The 16,219-nt window shown below is 39.3% G+C and overlaps 1 protein-coding gene across 1 annotated transcript in view; it reads right to left on the bottom strand.

The window, feature by feature from the left end:
- LOC306857863 (protocadherin-15-like) overlaps positions 1 to 15,666 on the bottom strand; it is a gene marked incomplete at both ends in the record, with an annotated part of 196,347 nt that extends 180,681 nt beyond the window's left edge. Inside the window, 2 exons of the mRNA XM_079398102.1 lie at positions 15 to 29; positions 15,576 to 15,666. Coding sequence (XP_079254228.1) covers positions 15 to 29; positions 15,576 to 15,666 — 106 coding nt within the window. The remainder of the gene's footprint in view (positions 1 to 14; positions 30 to 15,575) is intronic.
- Between the last annotated feature and the right edge of the window lie 553 nt (positions 15,667 to 16,219).

A 16,219-nucleotide genomic window follows, 5' to 3' on the forward strand; every position in this document is an offset into this window, starting at 1 on the left:
ATACATCGTCTTACCCTCATACTGCCAGTCTGGAGTCACAGATAGTGTCATCGGCAGAGAGCAGGTGAAAAATGGAGTGACAGAGAGATGGGGAGAGACAGAAGAAAAAAAGAAGCACAAAATCAAATTTTCATCCGATGCTCGTGCTCGTGAGATAAAACAGAGGAAATAACTAAACAGAAAGAGACAAATACATGGAGAAATTCAGAAGACAAGCAGTGTTACTAGCAAGTGGTGTTCACTCGAGTACATTTATTTTCTGGTGGTCCTCAAGACCATCAAGAATTTGCAAAAGTAGGAAATGTTGCTGGAAGAACATTCCTGTCAAACAAATATAGTTATAGGTCTACCTTTACCCATTAACTACAATTAAAATAAAATGGAAATGATGAGTTAATAAGAAACCCTGACTGGTTGAAATAGATTATGTTAAAAATTAATACCAATGAGAACATTGCTTCAGGCTAAATCAAAGTAAGAAAACACCAACAACTTGTATTCCACTTCACGCAAATTATGATGACGGTGCATAATGTCAATTAATCAAGACTTATTTTCAAACATTTCAAACCCGATCCCCACCGGTTGTACACTATTGTATTACAATACCAACAAAAATGTTGATCCATGTATGTCCTACTTGGCAAAATCATGGTTATAAGGTAGCTGGACATCAAAGTGTCCAGTTAGATGATTTTGCCAATTAGGACAAAATGTATCCAAACCTATATCTCTTTTTGTCCTGGTAGAGCACTTATGTCAATAAAAAATATCATTAAACCCTACATGTCTTCACTAAATCTAAAAGTCTGAAACCTAGATGGACATTATGATAATGTTGGAATCCAAACCCCAGCCCAAACCCTGATGAAAATCAACTGGATGAAAATATGCTCCAATACCAACCCCCAACCTTAACCATTAACTCTAAAATCAAATGACAAATTGATGAGAAGTTCTTCACACCCCAACCCCCAATTGGTTAAGGTCATTTTGTTTAAGGACCGACAAGGATAATGATCGTAAACAAGTCCCATTTGTTGAAACCAATGTAAGTGGACTGCAAAAAAGTTTGAGTCTGATGCAATTTCTACAGTATCAGAACAACAAAAACATGATTAACACTAATATAATTGTTCCTGATAGTATAGTGATTGCATTTTTCAGAGCCATGGCATTGCCATTAGCAAATGTTCTACAGACATGTTGGATCTTGATATTACATGAAAAACCTTCAAATTCTACTTTGACATTTCAGTGTAAAAGAAGCTGCAAGAAACTCTATAAAACAAGAAAAAACAGACTACATTTTAACAGAGAAAGCAACCAGATTTTTAGAAGGTACCTACCAAATTAAAAACTTTTAATAGTGAGAGTTTCCCTTTGCGCACAATGTTAAGCGTAATTAACTAATTTGCTTTTAGCATCAACGTAGACCGGCGTTTTGCTTACATCCTGTGTGCACTATTTTAGCCCAGCATTGCAGGAACTGACTATCTGCTTTCTTGATTTACAGTGGCAAGCAATGAGACAGTGCTACGCTGCAGTCCTTGAGTGACTGATTTGATTAACATGCTCCTTCACGGTAGACAAGACTAGATCTACGACTGCCAGTGGTTGCTGTTGTTAGCAGGAGGAATCCGGTCTCAACCCGTTGGCTTTTCTCTTCCCTGTGCACCTTTATCCAAAAAGTAATGGCAAGTTATGAGAAGACGACAGCAGAATATAAATTACACAAAATCGACACCATGAATTCTGCAACACAGATCAGTGATTATGAAGAAAATGTGCTTACTTTGAGGGTTCTATACAAAGGCGAGGGCAATTAATTGTCCCATTACGCAAAGGTTAATAGTCTGAAGTGCAAATGAAGGTCAAGTCTACAGTAAACGTTCTCGGGATCGGTTTTCTATGTCATGACGACGGCTGTTTGCATCTGTGCATGTGTCTCCAAGGCCTGTCTCTGGCCTGTCGCTCATGAATTAGAGATTGATAGCATTTGTGTGGCTTTATGTAACATCAGAAGTGCTGACACATTAAACCGAGGCAAGTCAGGCTCTCTTAGCAACTGGGCCTTTGATGGTGAGCAGGGTTTCAAGGGAAAGACCAACTATCTGGTGTCGCCATTAAAGATTCATGGCTATGGGGCCCCTTTTATACTAAGCAAAGGAAAACCATGACTCAGGCAGAAACTGAGTTACTACCATTGATGAACTTGGTACAAATGGTTCCTCTTCAGGAACTCGAGCTGCGTCCGAGAACGCTAGGGGAATGCCTTCAGCGTGAGCGGCTCTGAATATCGTGTGCAACCTATCCAATGGATGGTCGAGACGTCACAGACGAGGTGACGTAATGACCAGCTGGTATAAAAGCACGTGCGGTGAAACCGTCGTCAGCTTTTCTGTCATTCAGCAAAGCGCTCTGTGTGTATCTGTCTGATATTTCTCTGTTGTGAGTCTTATTTACTGTTGTTTGTCCTAAACCACTGTTATAAGCTCCCTGATAAGTCTCCTTGCATACAGCTGTTAGGTATGTCAAGCAAATATCCGCGAGATAAGGGCGAGAGCAGCTCGCAGTACAAGCAGTGTGGCTGCAAAAGAAAAAAATGTGACACACACAGCTTGTGCGTGTCCTGCTTGGGAGCGGAGCACACACAGTCGGCGCTCCGAAAAAAAAAAAGCGCCGGCTGTCCGCATTGCGATCTTTTTCCAATGCACATGCTTCGCTCCCAGAAGGCTCTCTTTGTTGAGAGGGGAGCCTTCACCAGCGCTTCCCATGGTGTTAGTCCCGCTGCCGCCAAGGCGGAGCGGCGTCAGCGCTCGTGGGGATCGCAATTGGATCTGTTGGAGGGAATGGAGACAGGCGAGTCCCTATCTCTTTCCCCACCCATCAGATTCGGGGGGGAAGCCTGCTCGGCAGTCACCTCCCCCTGGGGCGTAGGCTCAGCACTTCGCGTTTCATCCTCTGAGGAGGGTGAGTGTCAGAGTGCCGAGGCTCCACCCCCTCAGTCGCCCCAGTATGAGGAGCTGTTGGAGGTGATGACTCGTGCTGTGGCCAAGTATTAAATCGACTGGCCGACCGAGGAGCAAGCTGAGCCGCAGACAAGCAGACTGGATGAATGCTTTCTCCGAGCGAAGCGATCACCTCCAACATGGAGTCTGCCGTTCTTCCCCGATCTCCAAACCAAGGTGTCGAGATCGTGGGGAAGACCTTTTTCGGCCCGCATCTTCATTCCCACCTCAGATTACTATGGTAATGTGGTGGGGTTGGACGATTGTGGTTATAGAGCGATGCCTCGGGTGAACAGACGCTCTCGAGCTATGAAGCTCTAAATGCTCCGTCCTTGCCCTTCAAGCTGCTGTGTCATCGTCAGCGCTGGTGGGCAAGGGGTACGAGTGGATGAGCGAGAGGCGATGAGCTCAAATGACTTCACGGAGCTCAGGCGAACCACTGATTTGGCTCTCCGCACCACCAAGGAGACGGCCCGTGCTATTGGGTGGTCTATGGCAGCCCTGGTGGCAGCAGAGAGGCATCTGTGGATGATCCTGTCCTACATCAGATAGGAGGACAGGGTCTTCTTCCTCAACACCCCGCTTGCACCTTCTGGCCTATTCGGCGACGCCGTCGGTTCCATCGTCAACAGGCACCAGGAGGCCCGTATACAAGCGGCGGCGTTTCAGATCTCCTCTCACAAGCGGGAGTCTATCACCCCTGCCCGGAGATGTGGAAGTTGTGGGGGTGGCCCCTGAGGGGGTGCAACTCATAGCTTCCGGTCTCTCAAGCGAGGTTGTTGAGACCATCCTCCAATCCAGAGCTCCCTCAACGAGGAAACTGTACACCTTGAAGTGGAAACTTTTCACTTCATGGTGCGGGGACCGCCAGCTCGACCCAGTTAACTGCCCGATTGGTACAGTTCTTGAGTTCCTGCAGGCCCGACTCTCCACAGGGTTGACCCACACCAACTTGAACGTTTACGTGGCGGCAATTCGGCCTACCACACCTCTCTTAGTGGGCAATCAGTGGGTAGACACCCCCTAGTTACATGTTTCCTCCACAGCATGAGGGAATTGTACGCCCTGAAGTGAAGTGTCACTTCATGATGCAGAGGTTGCCAGCTCGACCCAGTCAACTGCCCGATTGGTACAATTCTGGAGTTCATGCAGGCCTGTTCCTCCGCAGGGTTAACCCACTCCATTTTGGAGGTTTACGTGGTGGCAATTTGGCCTACCACACCTCTCTTGGTGTGCAATCAGTGGGTAGACACCCCCTAGTTATACGTTTCCTCTGCAGTGCACTGAGGCTGAGGCCTCCAGTATGACCAGTCGTACTGCAGGCCTTCTGTCCTCCTCAATTCGGGAGCCTGACCAGCAAAAGCATATCTGTAGGTGTCCAGTGCAAGCACTGGATGCATACGTCCACAGAGCTGCCATGTGGAGAAGGGTGGACCAATTGCTAGTTTGCTACGGTCCCTTTAAGAGGGGTCTGCCTGCTACAAAGCAGACCCTCTGTCGGTGGATTGTGGATGCTATCAACACTGCCTATGAGTTCTCTCAGCTCCCCTCGCCGATGAGAGTCAGAGCTCATTCGACACGAAGTGTGGCGGCCTCCAAGGCCTTTCTCACAGGTGTCCTGATACAGGACACCTGCAATGCTGCGGGATGGTCTACGCCCCTGACCTTTGTCAGGTTTTATGGCCTTGACATACGGGCAACTCCAGGTTCTTCCATCCTCTCGCCCTAGATGTGCTCCACAGGGATACACGCTGGGCAGGGACCGGTAAGTCTGGCAGTGTAGATATCTTGGTCTCCTAGCGTTCTCGGACACAGCTCAAGTTACTTTACTTACTTACTTTACTTTTGTCATTTTGCAGACGCTTTTGTCCAAAGCGACTCACAAATAAGAAAAAGTAACTAAAACTAAAAGTTACAACTCTATAAATACTATATACCCACATATATAAGAAAATAAAGAAATGAAATAAAATTGACATGCATATAACAACATTTCAATAATAAACATATAAATGAAAAAAATAAAATAAAAAGCGATACTTCTATCCCTTGCCGGTGTTCCTGCCCGGTGGAGTCGCACGGTAGAGTTGATGGTCTTTACACTCTTTACTTTTGTCATTTAGCAGACGCTTTTGTCCAAAGCGACTTACAAATAAGAAAAAGTAACTAAAACTAAAAGTTACAACTCTATAAATACTATATACCCACATATTTAAGAAAATAAAGAAATGAAATAAAATTGACACATGCATATAACAACATTTCAATAATAAACATATAAATGAAAAAACTAAAATAAAAAGCGATACTTCTATCCCTTGCCGGTGTCCCTGCCCGGTGGAGTTGCACGGTAGAGTTGATGGTCTTTACACTCTTCGGTCTTCACACTAAGAGGGCTTCACACGACGGCTGCTGCGACCGCTGCCGCGGTATAATAACCTTTTTTATACCAATCCAACAAATCACCATTTCAATTCAGCTGGACCCACTTTCCTGTTTATCAACTAAAAATGGCCAAGCAAGTGCACACACTGACAAGATACGCGATAAAGTACGAGACCAAACGCGATTTCAGCACCTCTCAACACAGTAAACAAAATAAGCGTTTCCTAGCAACGGCAAATGCGCTAAACACTGAGACAAGTAAATACATTTACTAGCTGATTTTAAACTTCCGCTGATAGACTGCTTCTCTTAAAGACTAATTCATTACACTGCCTTCTGCTGGCGCTTGAACCCACTTTCCTGTTTATCAACTAAAAATGGCCAAGCAAGTGCACACACTGACAAGATACGCGATACAGTACGAGACCAAACGTGATTTCAGCACCTCTCAACACAGTAAACAAAATAAGCGTTTCCTAGCAACGGCAAATGCGCTAAACACTGAGACAAGTAAATACATTTACGAGCTGATTTTAAACTTCCGCTGATAGACTGCTTCTCTTAACGACTACTTCATTACACTGCCTTCTGCTGGCGCTTGAACCCACTTTCCTGTTTATCAACTAAAGTTGTTGTTAAGTTAAGTTCTTGAAGATGAACGTCTCAGGTTATGTATGTAACCCTAATTCCTTGAGGGAACGAGACGCTGCATCTTGAGGCCATACTTCCGGCATCCCTGCCAGCGCTTGCTTCATTCCTAGAAGCTGATGCCGGTTTCACCGCACGTGCTTTTATACTAGCTGGATAGGTAGCCATTGGATAGGTCGCACGATATTCAGATCCGCTCACGCTGATGGCTTACCCCTAGCGTTCTCGGACACAGCGTCTCGTTCCCTTGAGGAACTAGGGTTACATACGTAACCTGAGACGTTTTCCAAATAGCACCCCAGACCACAAAAAAGAGCAATTAGCTTTTATTTTCTTAGTTTTTTTTAGCCTAGAGGTGAACTAAATTTCTCTCAGCTTCAGCAAAGGTGATAACTCTATTGAGATTCTGTAGTCTCTGAAGCATGAAAACAATTATGACTTTCTTACAGGCATAGTTCTCATAGAAGTTAAAATTGTGATAATTTACTCAACAACTATATGTTTGGAACTATATGTACTATAAAACTATATGAACTATACTATAGAAAACTATAGAAAACTTAAATACTTAAATGTATAACAATAAAAGTACTAATACTTAAACTAAAATTAAAATAAAAATGGAAAATAGAAATAAAACTAAAATACTATAAAACTAATATGCTGATGATACTAAAATAACACTGGTCCACACAACTTGTACACTATATTCTATGTTTCTGAAATATTCATTCCCATTAATTTAAGCCTTTGCTTTGATTGAGTAACAAACCAAATTTTAGTCATCATTAAAGTGATATCTTAGTTCCCCATGGTCACTTTCTACCTTCAGTGTATGGCAAAGAGAAGTGTGACCATTCTGTATAATATCTCCTTGTGTTCCACACAAAACATAAGTCATGCTGGATTGATTTAACGGTGATTATATTTCACAGCAAAATCTAGGGTGTAAAAGTGAGATGCTGAGGGTCGGTCTTACGAATGCCTTAGATAAGATAACACACCTCTGAAAGCTTGGAGAGGAGCCAATGGGAGTAATCACAGAAGAAATCAATACTCAGCAACCAGCAAGCACACAGGAAGGAAACAGATCTCTGAAGAGCCACAAATCCAGAACATGAACATTACAAAAAATGTTGGTTGCCCACTAAGGTTTATCGTAAAAAAATGTTTTAGTTTTTGTGACAAAGATTATCAACCTCTGAATTGTTCTCTAAAGATTGCCTGAATGCCTGGGGACTGGGTTATATTTTCATTTAAATTATATATTAATTTATTTTAAATTCTTTGTATTTTACTTTTTGTATTTATCAGTACAAACAGACACACAATCTACCTCAATATCTAAACTAAACACTTTGTTTGCCATTTATATAATTTACATAAAATGTAAATAACCATTATTAAATCAACACATGCACAAAGCCTAAGTTCATAACAGCTTCCATGAAGCATCTGAGACAACTCTGATCTGATGGCTTTGCAAAAATTACTAAAGCTGTGAAGTTAACAACTCATCTCTGATTTAATCATCTTATTGATGATCATTCATGTCATGACACCCACTAGGTGCAATAGTTTTTAATGACGTGAATGGTTTTCTTTGAAGAAACATCTTAGAGAAGCTAACATGATACTCTAATTACTGTACATCTAACTCATAAAGCATGCACTGCAACTGTTTGATTTGAAAACAAATTAATGTCAATTTTATTTATTTATTTTATTTTATTTTATTTTTATTTTTATTTTTTTTGGGGGGGGGGCTGCAAACAAGAAACTTAAAATTTAAAACACTTTACATTTAATATCCAGTAGTGTTCCTTTTAAAATTAGTTCTGACACCATGGCCAGGTTTAATGCTAATCAAAGGATTTTGCTGCATAAGGAAAGTGCCTATTATTCATTATTTTTATGTTTGATGCCATATAGATGAAAAAAGTAATTACACATATATGCCTGCTCTTGAATCATTTAAATACCTTTGACGATGGCATGTGTGTGCCTACTGGTATGACTGTAGCCTATCTGAATAACAGTGATTATGGATAATTCATATGTCGTGTATGAAGATGAATAATCCCTTCATTTTGTATGGGTTGTGAATGTTGCACAGCAGGTAGTATGGAATATTATTTTAAGATCTTTTGTATGGAATTTATTGCTCTATATATAGTGAAGCAATAAATCTCTTTTAAACCTAAACATAATAATTATGCATATCTCAAGATTATGGAAATCAATAGATTATGGTAATGGCAGATTATGGAAAACAGAATAATTGAACAGTATATGGCAGGTATTCTGAAATTCGTCCCCCCATAACAATTTGGACATCTTTTGAGAATGAATTAATTAAGAAAGAGCTGTGATGTGACAAACCAGAAAACTTTATAATATATTATAATATAACCTTTTTAATCAGCAAAGCTGTCTGTGGCCCTAGAATTCATAACGTGAGGGGTCTAGTGTAGTTATGCTGCACTAATTAGCTTCCTTGAGCTGCAAAAAATGACATTTAAGTGGTTGTGTGATCAGATTATTTTACAAAATGTTTCACAATTCATATTCCCTTTATAATATTTACAAAGCAAAGCATTAGGATATGCAAAGGCTGCCATCAGTGATTTGTGCATAGTGACAGACCGCTTGCGGCATTTGTGAAACAGTGTGTGTTCCATTCAACAGCAAAAATGTAAGAAAATAGCACCCAAGTGTCAAAAGCTTGACAGCAAAACAGACAATTTAACAAATAAATGGGCTGATTCCTAAATCATTGCATCCAGTTATGAGAGACGAGAGATCACTGTTCTAGACTATTCAAGCAAATATGTTGTGCATTCTCCAATTCAACCAGATAGACAGACAGACAGACAGACAGACAGACAGACAGATAGATAGATAGATAGATAGATAGATAGATAGATAGATAGATAGATAGATAGATAGATAGATAGATAGATAGATAGATAGATAGATAGATAGATAGATAGATAGATAGATAGATAGATAGATAGTAGGGCTGTAACGGTTCACAAAATTCACGGTTCGGTTCGATACGACACAGTGATGTCATGGTTCGGTATGTTTCCGATACGGGGGACAGGTACTTCAAACCATGAAGGCGAGCTAATGGATATCACACAAGCATGCATTTGCACCAGGGTTTGCACAGGTGCAAACTTTGCACAAGATTTATGCTGGTGAACGTCTTAATCTCAGTCAATTCACTATAAGCAGAAAGTGAAAGGCTACTTTTAATTTAATAATAAAAGTAACTTCATAATAGTAATAGGCCTAATAAAAATAAGAATGTAACGGCCCTACATTAATTGGAAATGCCAAATCCTCTTAATATTGCCAATACTTGATGTTTTTGACAATATCTCTGGCTATCGTCGATACAAGGTCATCGTCTTTCGACGCACCCCAGCAAGGGGAGGTTATCGCGGGGCAGACAGCACGATGCCTGTTACGTCACTTTGGCTGCGTTGTTCAGCGCAGTGGCACTGATATTTCACACACTTTAAGCTCTTTTATTTTCCAAACGTAATAGGATTAGTCAAATAAATCATTCGGTTTGTAATGCATACCGAACTGAAAGCCTCGTACCGAACGGTTCAATGCAAATACGTGTATCGTTACACCCCTAATAGAGATAGATAGATAGATAGATAGATAGATAGATAGATAGATAGATAGATAGATAGATAGATAGATAGATAGATAGATAGATAGATAGATAGATAGATAGATAGATAGATAGATAGATAGATAGATAGACGACAGCCAGACAAACAGTTGACAGACCATTTAGTGTTATTTATTTTTACCAGATAATTTTATTCACTGGCCCCTGGACACCCTGCATTTTCTAAAAGTGGCCCCTGAGCTGTGGAATCTGAGTTTCTCTGGTAAATGGTTTTACTGCCCCAGGGTTTCTGAAGAATCTTCAGAACAATAAAAGGACAGTGCGAGGCGGGAATGACATCCACGTCAACACACTGCAGCACATGGCTGCTTGTCCAGCGGGACACATCCATCACAGCTAAGGTCAAAGATCTGAACTTCTACCTTCTGAGTGGGATGGATGTCTCCACCGGGAGCCATTCACTACTGTCTGCTGATCGGCCCTTTCCACATCTCCTATACATCAATCTGCCCTTGTGCTTAACTCATAGCGCTCGGCATAAAATAAGTGTAAAGATAAGCACGCTCAGAAAAAACTTCCAATCAATTTAATTTGTTTTGAATTAGAAAGTACAAAAGTTTGAATAAGTGTTTTCTAATTTTAACTGAAACCATTCTGGGTTTTACTGCATTCCAGGACGCAGGACGATATTGAGAGAACTGCAGTGACGGCACACATACAATAATGGATTGGTTTTTGCGCATTACATATCCCATAACTTTAAACCACAAGCCAAATTTACTTTAAATTACCTTTAAGTTTTTATATGAAGACTGACCTCTTTTGCATTGAAACATCTCCCATCATCAACTCCAATGGGTCTGCAGCATATTATGCATTATGAACAGCTCTGACCTGATACAATATAAGCATGTTGACTCACATCGTGTGGCGTCCCTGAAGAGAAGCATTATTGAAATTCTAATGATCACTGAAATGTTAAGCGATGAAGCATGTCTGAGCTGAGAATTCGTATAGCCTGATGAAAAATGGATGAGATTATATTTCTTGGAATGAATCTTGGCCTTGTCCTTAGTTAGCATTCAGTGGACACCATGCGTAGCTGACCTACTCTGGTTGAACCGTGCACCTGAACAGAGCGGGCATATCTGAATCTTCAAGGGCGAGAGAGACCAAGCACTTGGGAAGCTGGACTGTCGAACTCTAGTGGTCATGGTTCAAATGAGAATAGAGTGTACGAGTCCAAATCCACTATGAACTTTAGCCTGTTAGCCACACTGCAATATGGGAAGTGTCTGCTGTTCAGTTCAAGTCCTCAGGGCTAAGAATCCACCAGAGAACATGCAAAATCGAATAGAATCAAAACATAGTGGACCAAAAGGTCCAGATTGAGCTGCTTAGCATGGTCCTGTTAGCAGCTGCAACTAATCTGCTCTAAAAAGCATTTTTCTCAAAGGAAAATTGGGCGTTTATTTTAAATAATATGCCAGTCGATGAATGAGAATGCTTAGAGATAGCTCTCTCTAGACCTCTTTGTAATGGACAGGAACCTCAGGAGAGTGAAAGATCATTTGAGAGATAAAGTCAGGAAAAAGAGTCTGCTCTCAGAATAACAGGATGACAGTAAATTTCATCACTGTTGGTTTTGCCTGATTCTAAAGCTGCTATCAAGCTGAATAATTTCTGGTGTCTATTGGAATGCACCTCCAATTCATTTCAGCTCTGCCAAAGTGAGATCTACTGTACATTTCAGAATATAAGAATATATATTATATGTATATATATATATATATATGTACAATATATATAATATATATGTACACCAAAACGAGATGTCCGTACATATATATATATATATATATATATATATATATATATATATATATATATATATATATATATATATATATATATATATATATATATATATATATCTATCTATCTATCTATCTATCTATCTATCTATCTATATATATATATATATATATATATATATATATATATACGTATATATATATATATATATGTACGGACATCTCGTTTTGGTGCATGAGGCCTTACAATGAATACAGGCAATTCACCACCAATCCAGAAGAATCCATGATGTTTTTTATTTGTACTACTGTCTATTCAAAATAAATGAAAAGAAGCCAAGCATAGTAGATTTTTTTTCTCCTGTTGTACCGAAATCGTATCAAACCGTGTCCCCCGAACCGAGGTACGTACCGAACCATGACATCTGTGTACTGTTCCACCCCTAGTATATATAGGAGGTGGTCGTGGCCTAATGGATAGAGAATCGGACTTGTAACCCAAAGGTCGCAGGTTCGAGTCTCAGGTCCGGCAGGGATTGTAGGTGGGGGGAGTGAATGACCAACGGTCTCTCCACCTCAATACCATGACTGGAGGTGAGACCCTTGAGCAAGGCACCAAACTCCCAACTGCTCCATGGGTGCTGCAGCATTGGCAGCCCACTGCTCCACAAACTTTTGGGAGAATACAAGAGGTAATTACTGCAAAACCATTTGAAATATAGTGAACTTCAAGTCTAATTTGAGTGATTCAACATTTGAAACTGTATAGGTATTTTGTTTTTGTGCAGCAAACAAAAAGAGGAAATTTAGTCACAGTAACACTGAAAGAAGGTGAGAACAGCATTAAGCATTAAGGTCAAACCCAATAAATCATGCTAAAATGTATATATCTCTACAATTTCCTTTAAAAGATCCATTTAAAAAAGGTGGAACCAATAAATCAATGTTCAGTCTGGAATAACCTTTATCTTCATTAAACCTGGAGGTCAAATGCAAATTGTCTTCAACCCAGACAGACTCTGTACGGCCAATCCCAGCTCAAGTTTGGCTACTCCTGTAATTTCGGTGAGGACAAAGAGTAAATCATTTCTATATGGACTTCACTTTGGGCACAGAGGAAAATGTCATGCTGGAACAAAAAGGGCCCTTCCTAAACTGTTGCCACAAAGTTGGCAGCCCATAATTCCCTAGAATGTCACTGCTTGGTGCAGCATTAAGATTTAAAACATTGTACAGCTTCCAAAACCATTAAGGGAGGAGTCCATCAACTTTTGGCACTATATTTTAGTTATACAGGATGATAAATAAACAACAAAAGAACCATGAACTTTGTCTTTAACACTTCAAGTTTCTGAAGTTAAAATTGACTGGTAATCTTCCCTTACAGTGAGATCTTAACTTGAGAACTGCAGAGACTGCACAATTAAGTCAGAATCATGAACAAATCAGTTCAATATGAAAACAAATCATTCAAACGATTCATTGACAACCAGCTCGAAACAATGATTCATTTAGCAGTTCTGGAGGTGACAGCTCACTGGAGAGGAAGATATTGGTCCCAAATAATTTTGGTCTATTTTTCCATACAAGGCAGTTTCCAACTCTTTGCAGTTGAAGGATCAATATATAGAATTTCTCCACTTGCATATCAGTGTGCTACATCGATAAAACACTAGGAAGCATACATCTAAGCAAGACAAAGGAAATACAATAAATTCCAGTGGTGTCCAATGTGAAAGGATATGCGTCATCATAGATTGAGTGAGAAGAGGGTCTATTGTGCAAATTGCCTACATGAAATTACAACCTGAAGTCCGGAAATTTGAATAAAATGAAAACTAAAAGAGTTTCAAATTGACGAGCCAATATTTTACTCACAATATAAAAAATTTAAAATAAATTAAAAAATGTTATGCACCAAATGAGCTAATTTAAAATTTGATGCCTACTACAGGTCTCAAAATAGTTGGGACGGGGGCATGTTTACCAAAGTGTAGCATCTCCTCTTCTTTTAAAAACAGTCTGAAGAGGTCTGGGCATTGAGGTTATGAGTTTCTGGAGTTTCGGTGTTGGAATTTGGTCGCATTCTTGCCTGATATAAGTTTCCAGCTGCTGAAGATTTTGTGGTCATCTTTGACATATTTTTTGTTGAATGAGGCAATTCTGGACCATGTTAACATATGGCTTCCTTTTTGCATGATAGAGCTTTAGATGGCATCTGCAGATGGCACGGTAGATTGTGTTTACCAACAGTGGTTTCTGGAAGTATTCTTGGGCCCATTTAGTAATGTCAATGACAGAATCATGAGTGATGCAGTGTCGTCTGAGGTCCCGAAGACCACGGGCATCCAACAAACGTCTTCAGCCTTGTCCCTTACGCACAGAGATTTCTCCAGATTCTCTGAATCTTTTGATGATGTTATGCACTGTAGATGATGAGATTTGCTAAGCCTTTGCAATTTGATGTTGAGGAACGTTGTTTTTAAAGTATTCCACAAACTTTTTACGCACTCGATCACAGATTGGAGATCCTCTGCCCATCTTTACTTCTGAGAAACTCTGCCTCTCTAAGACATCCCTTTTATAGCTAATCATGTTACCGGCCTGATGTCAATTAACTTAATTAGTTGCTAGATGTTCTCCCAGCTGAATCTTTTCAAAATGTCTCGCTTTTTCAGCCCTTTGTTGCCCCCGTGGCAAGTTTTTTTTAGACCTTTAGCAGGCATCAAATTTGAAATGAGCTCATTTAGTAGATACATTTGTAAACTTTCTCTGTTTAAACATTTGTTATTTTCTCTATGTTCTATTGTGTATAAAATATTGGCTCATGTTATTTGAAAGCCTTTTAGTTTTCATTTTATTCAAAAAAAAACAAAAAAAAACGTCCCAACATTTCTGGAATTCGGGTTGTAGAATCTATCATACTTTCATGCCAAGTTATGGTTTCTGCAAAGGCGAACATCAAGTAATGCATATGACACAGTGACGATGCAAAAATCAAACAGTGTGTAACATTGTAACAGTTGATGCCTGAGCTATATTGACATGCATCGAATGTTACAATGTTACACACAATATGATTTTTTTACTTGTTTATTAATTTATTTTATCATGTGAAGGTCACATTTTTATATATTTATTTATTAATATTTTTATTTTTATTTTTTTCCATGAATCATCTTGCAACTTTTAAAGTGACTTTTATTGACAGATTTTCCCCATAGTTCCATTGTACTAGACTTTCAATCTCGAGATATGAAAAGCCATAATGAAAATCATTCAATCCATTTTTAAAACTGTGACAATCTAAATGTGATGAAAATATAGTAAAATTTACTGTGTGATTTTTGTGTAAACTACAGTATAATGATGTAACTGTCTATTGTAGCTGTGAAATTGAAAAATGAATTAAAAATGAAAATGACAGTTATGATTAGCTTAAGGAAGTAATTTCCACCACCTACATTTTCATATCCTCAAAAGACTAGACCTATAGTTAAAAAAAAAAAAAAAAAAAACTCATACATAATTTTGGCATGATTCTTGTTTTAAAAACAATAACAAAACTGCCCTTAATATTTTCATGTTATATTATGTCAACTTTATATATAAACATTTATATGTAAACTACCTTTCCATGTACTGCTCAAACTGAACTTTAGAAGCACGGTGTTGATGCAAGAATTTAGCATTAGCATATTACTAAACTAACAACTTACTCTAATAAGCATAAAAATATTAAGCCGCACAAATATAGGAAAACAAGCCTCTCTGAAATGAATATAATTTTACTGCTACTTTTCAGTATTTAATTATTTATATTTCTAATCAACATTTCTCTCACATGGCATGCCATTTTAAAAATTTTTGACAGCTTGTTGCAATGCATTCTGAAATTCGTCATATTCATGCTGCCTACCTTCTGGAACATAAGGCAGCTCACCAGTTTATGAAAACTCTTATGAGTTTTGGAAAACACAGATAACATCATCTAAATTTGATCGCTCCAAAGCAGGAATATTGAAGATGCCAGACAGTCAGGAAAATTTGTGAGGGAGAACTTACCATCTGAATCTTGAGAATAGCTAGCAGCGGTGAGCAGAAGAACACCAATGCCTATTCCCAACCATTTAAAAAGCCACGACCTCTGGCGCATCTTCACGTATTACAGCATGCTCACCTGTGAACATAAAGAGACAGATTACGGATGAAGTGCTTCTCTCACTTACATTCTCTCGCATAATGAAGATTGCACTATTTAAGACGCATGAGTCATAAGTTGCATAATTGGTAGCCGGTGCATTTCTAGACAGACCCCAGGGGGATTCAGATGCCAAGTGACCGTTTGATTTTCATCTCTTTGAGAAAATTATTTACCTGTTTCTCATAAAAAGCAGTCCCAAGGACTTTGAAGTTTACTCACTGAACATTCTAATTAATTCTGGTATCAAAACAGACAATGAAACCGGTTGAGTCAATTTCCCAGCCATAGTTACTTGAGTCATTTTACATCATAAAAATAATAGAGAGTTTGGCTTTGGGGATGTTGCATCAAACTGAAATCCTCGGAAATAACAGTGGACAGGAAGCATTTGCTGCACATATAACCTTTCCCTTTGAAGTGAGCAGAGAGATAGATAGCGTTCTTCATGTGAGAGATATAACAACCCACAGCAAAGTGCAGCTTTGAAGTTTGCAACGTGTTATGG

This window comes from Barbus barbus (assembly GCF_936440315.1).
Source record: "Barbus barbus genome assembly, chromosome: 38".
Lineage (NCBI taxonomy): Eukaryota > Metazoa > Chordata > Actinopteri > Cypriniformes > Cyprinidae > Barbus > Barbus barbus.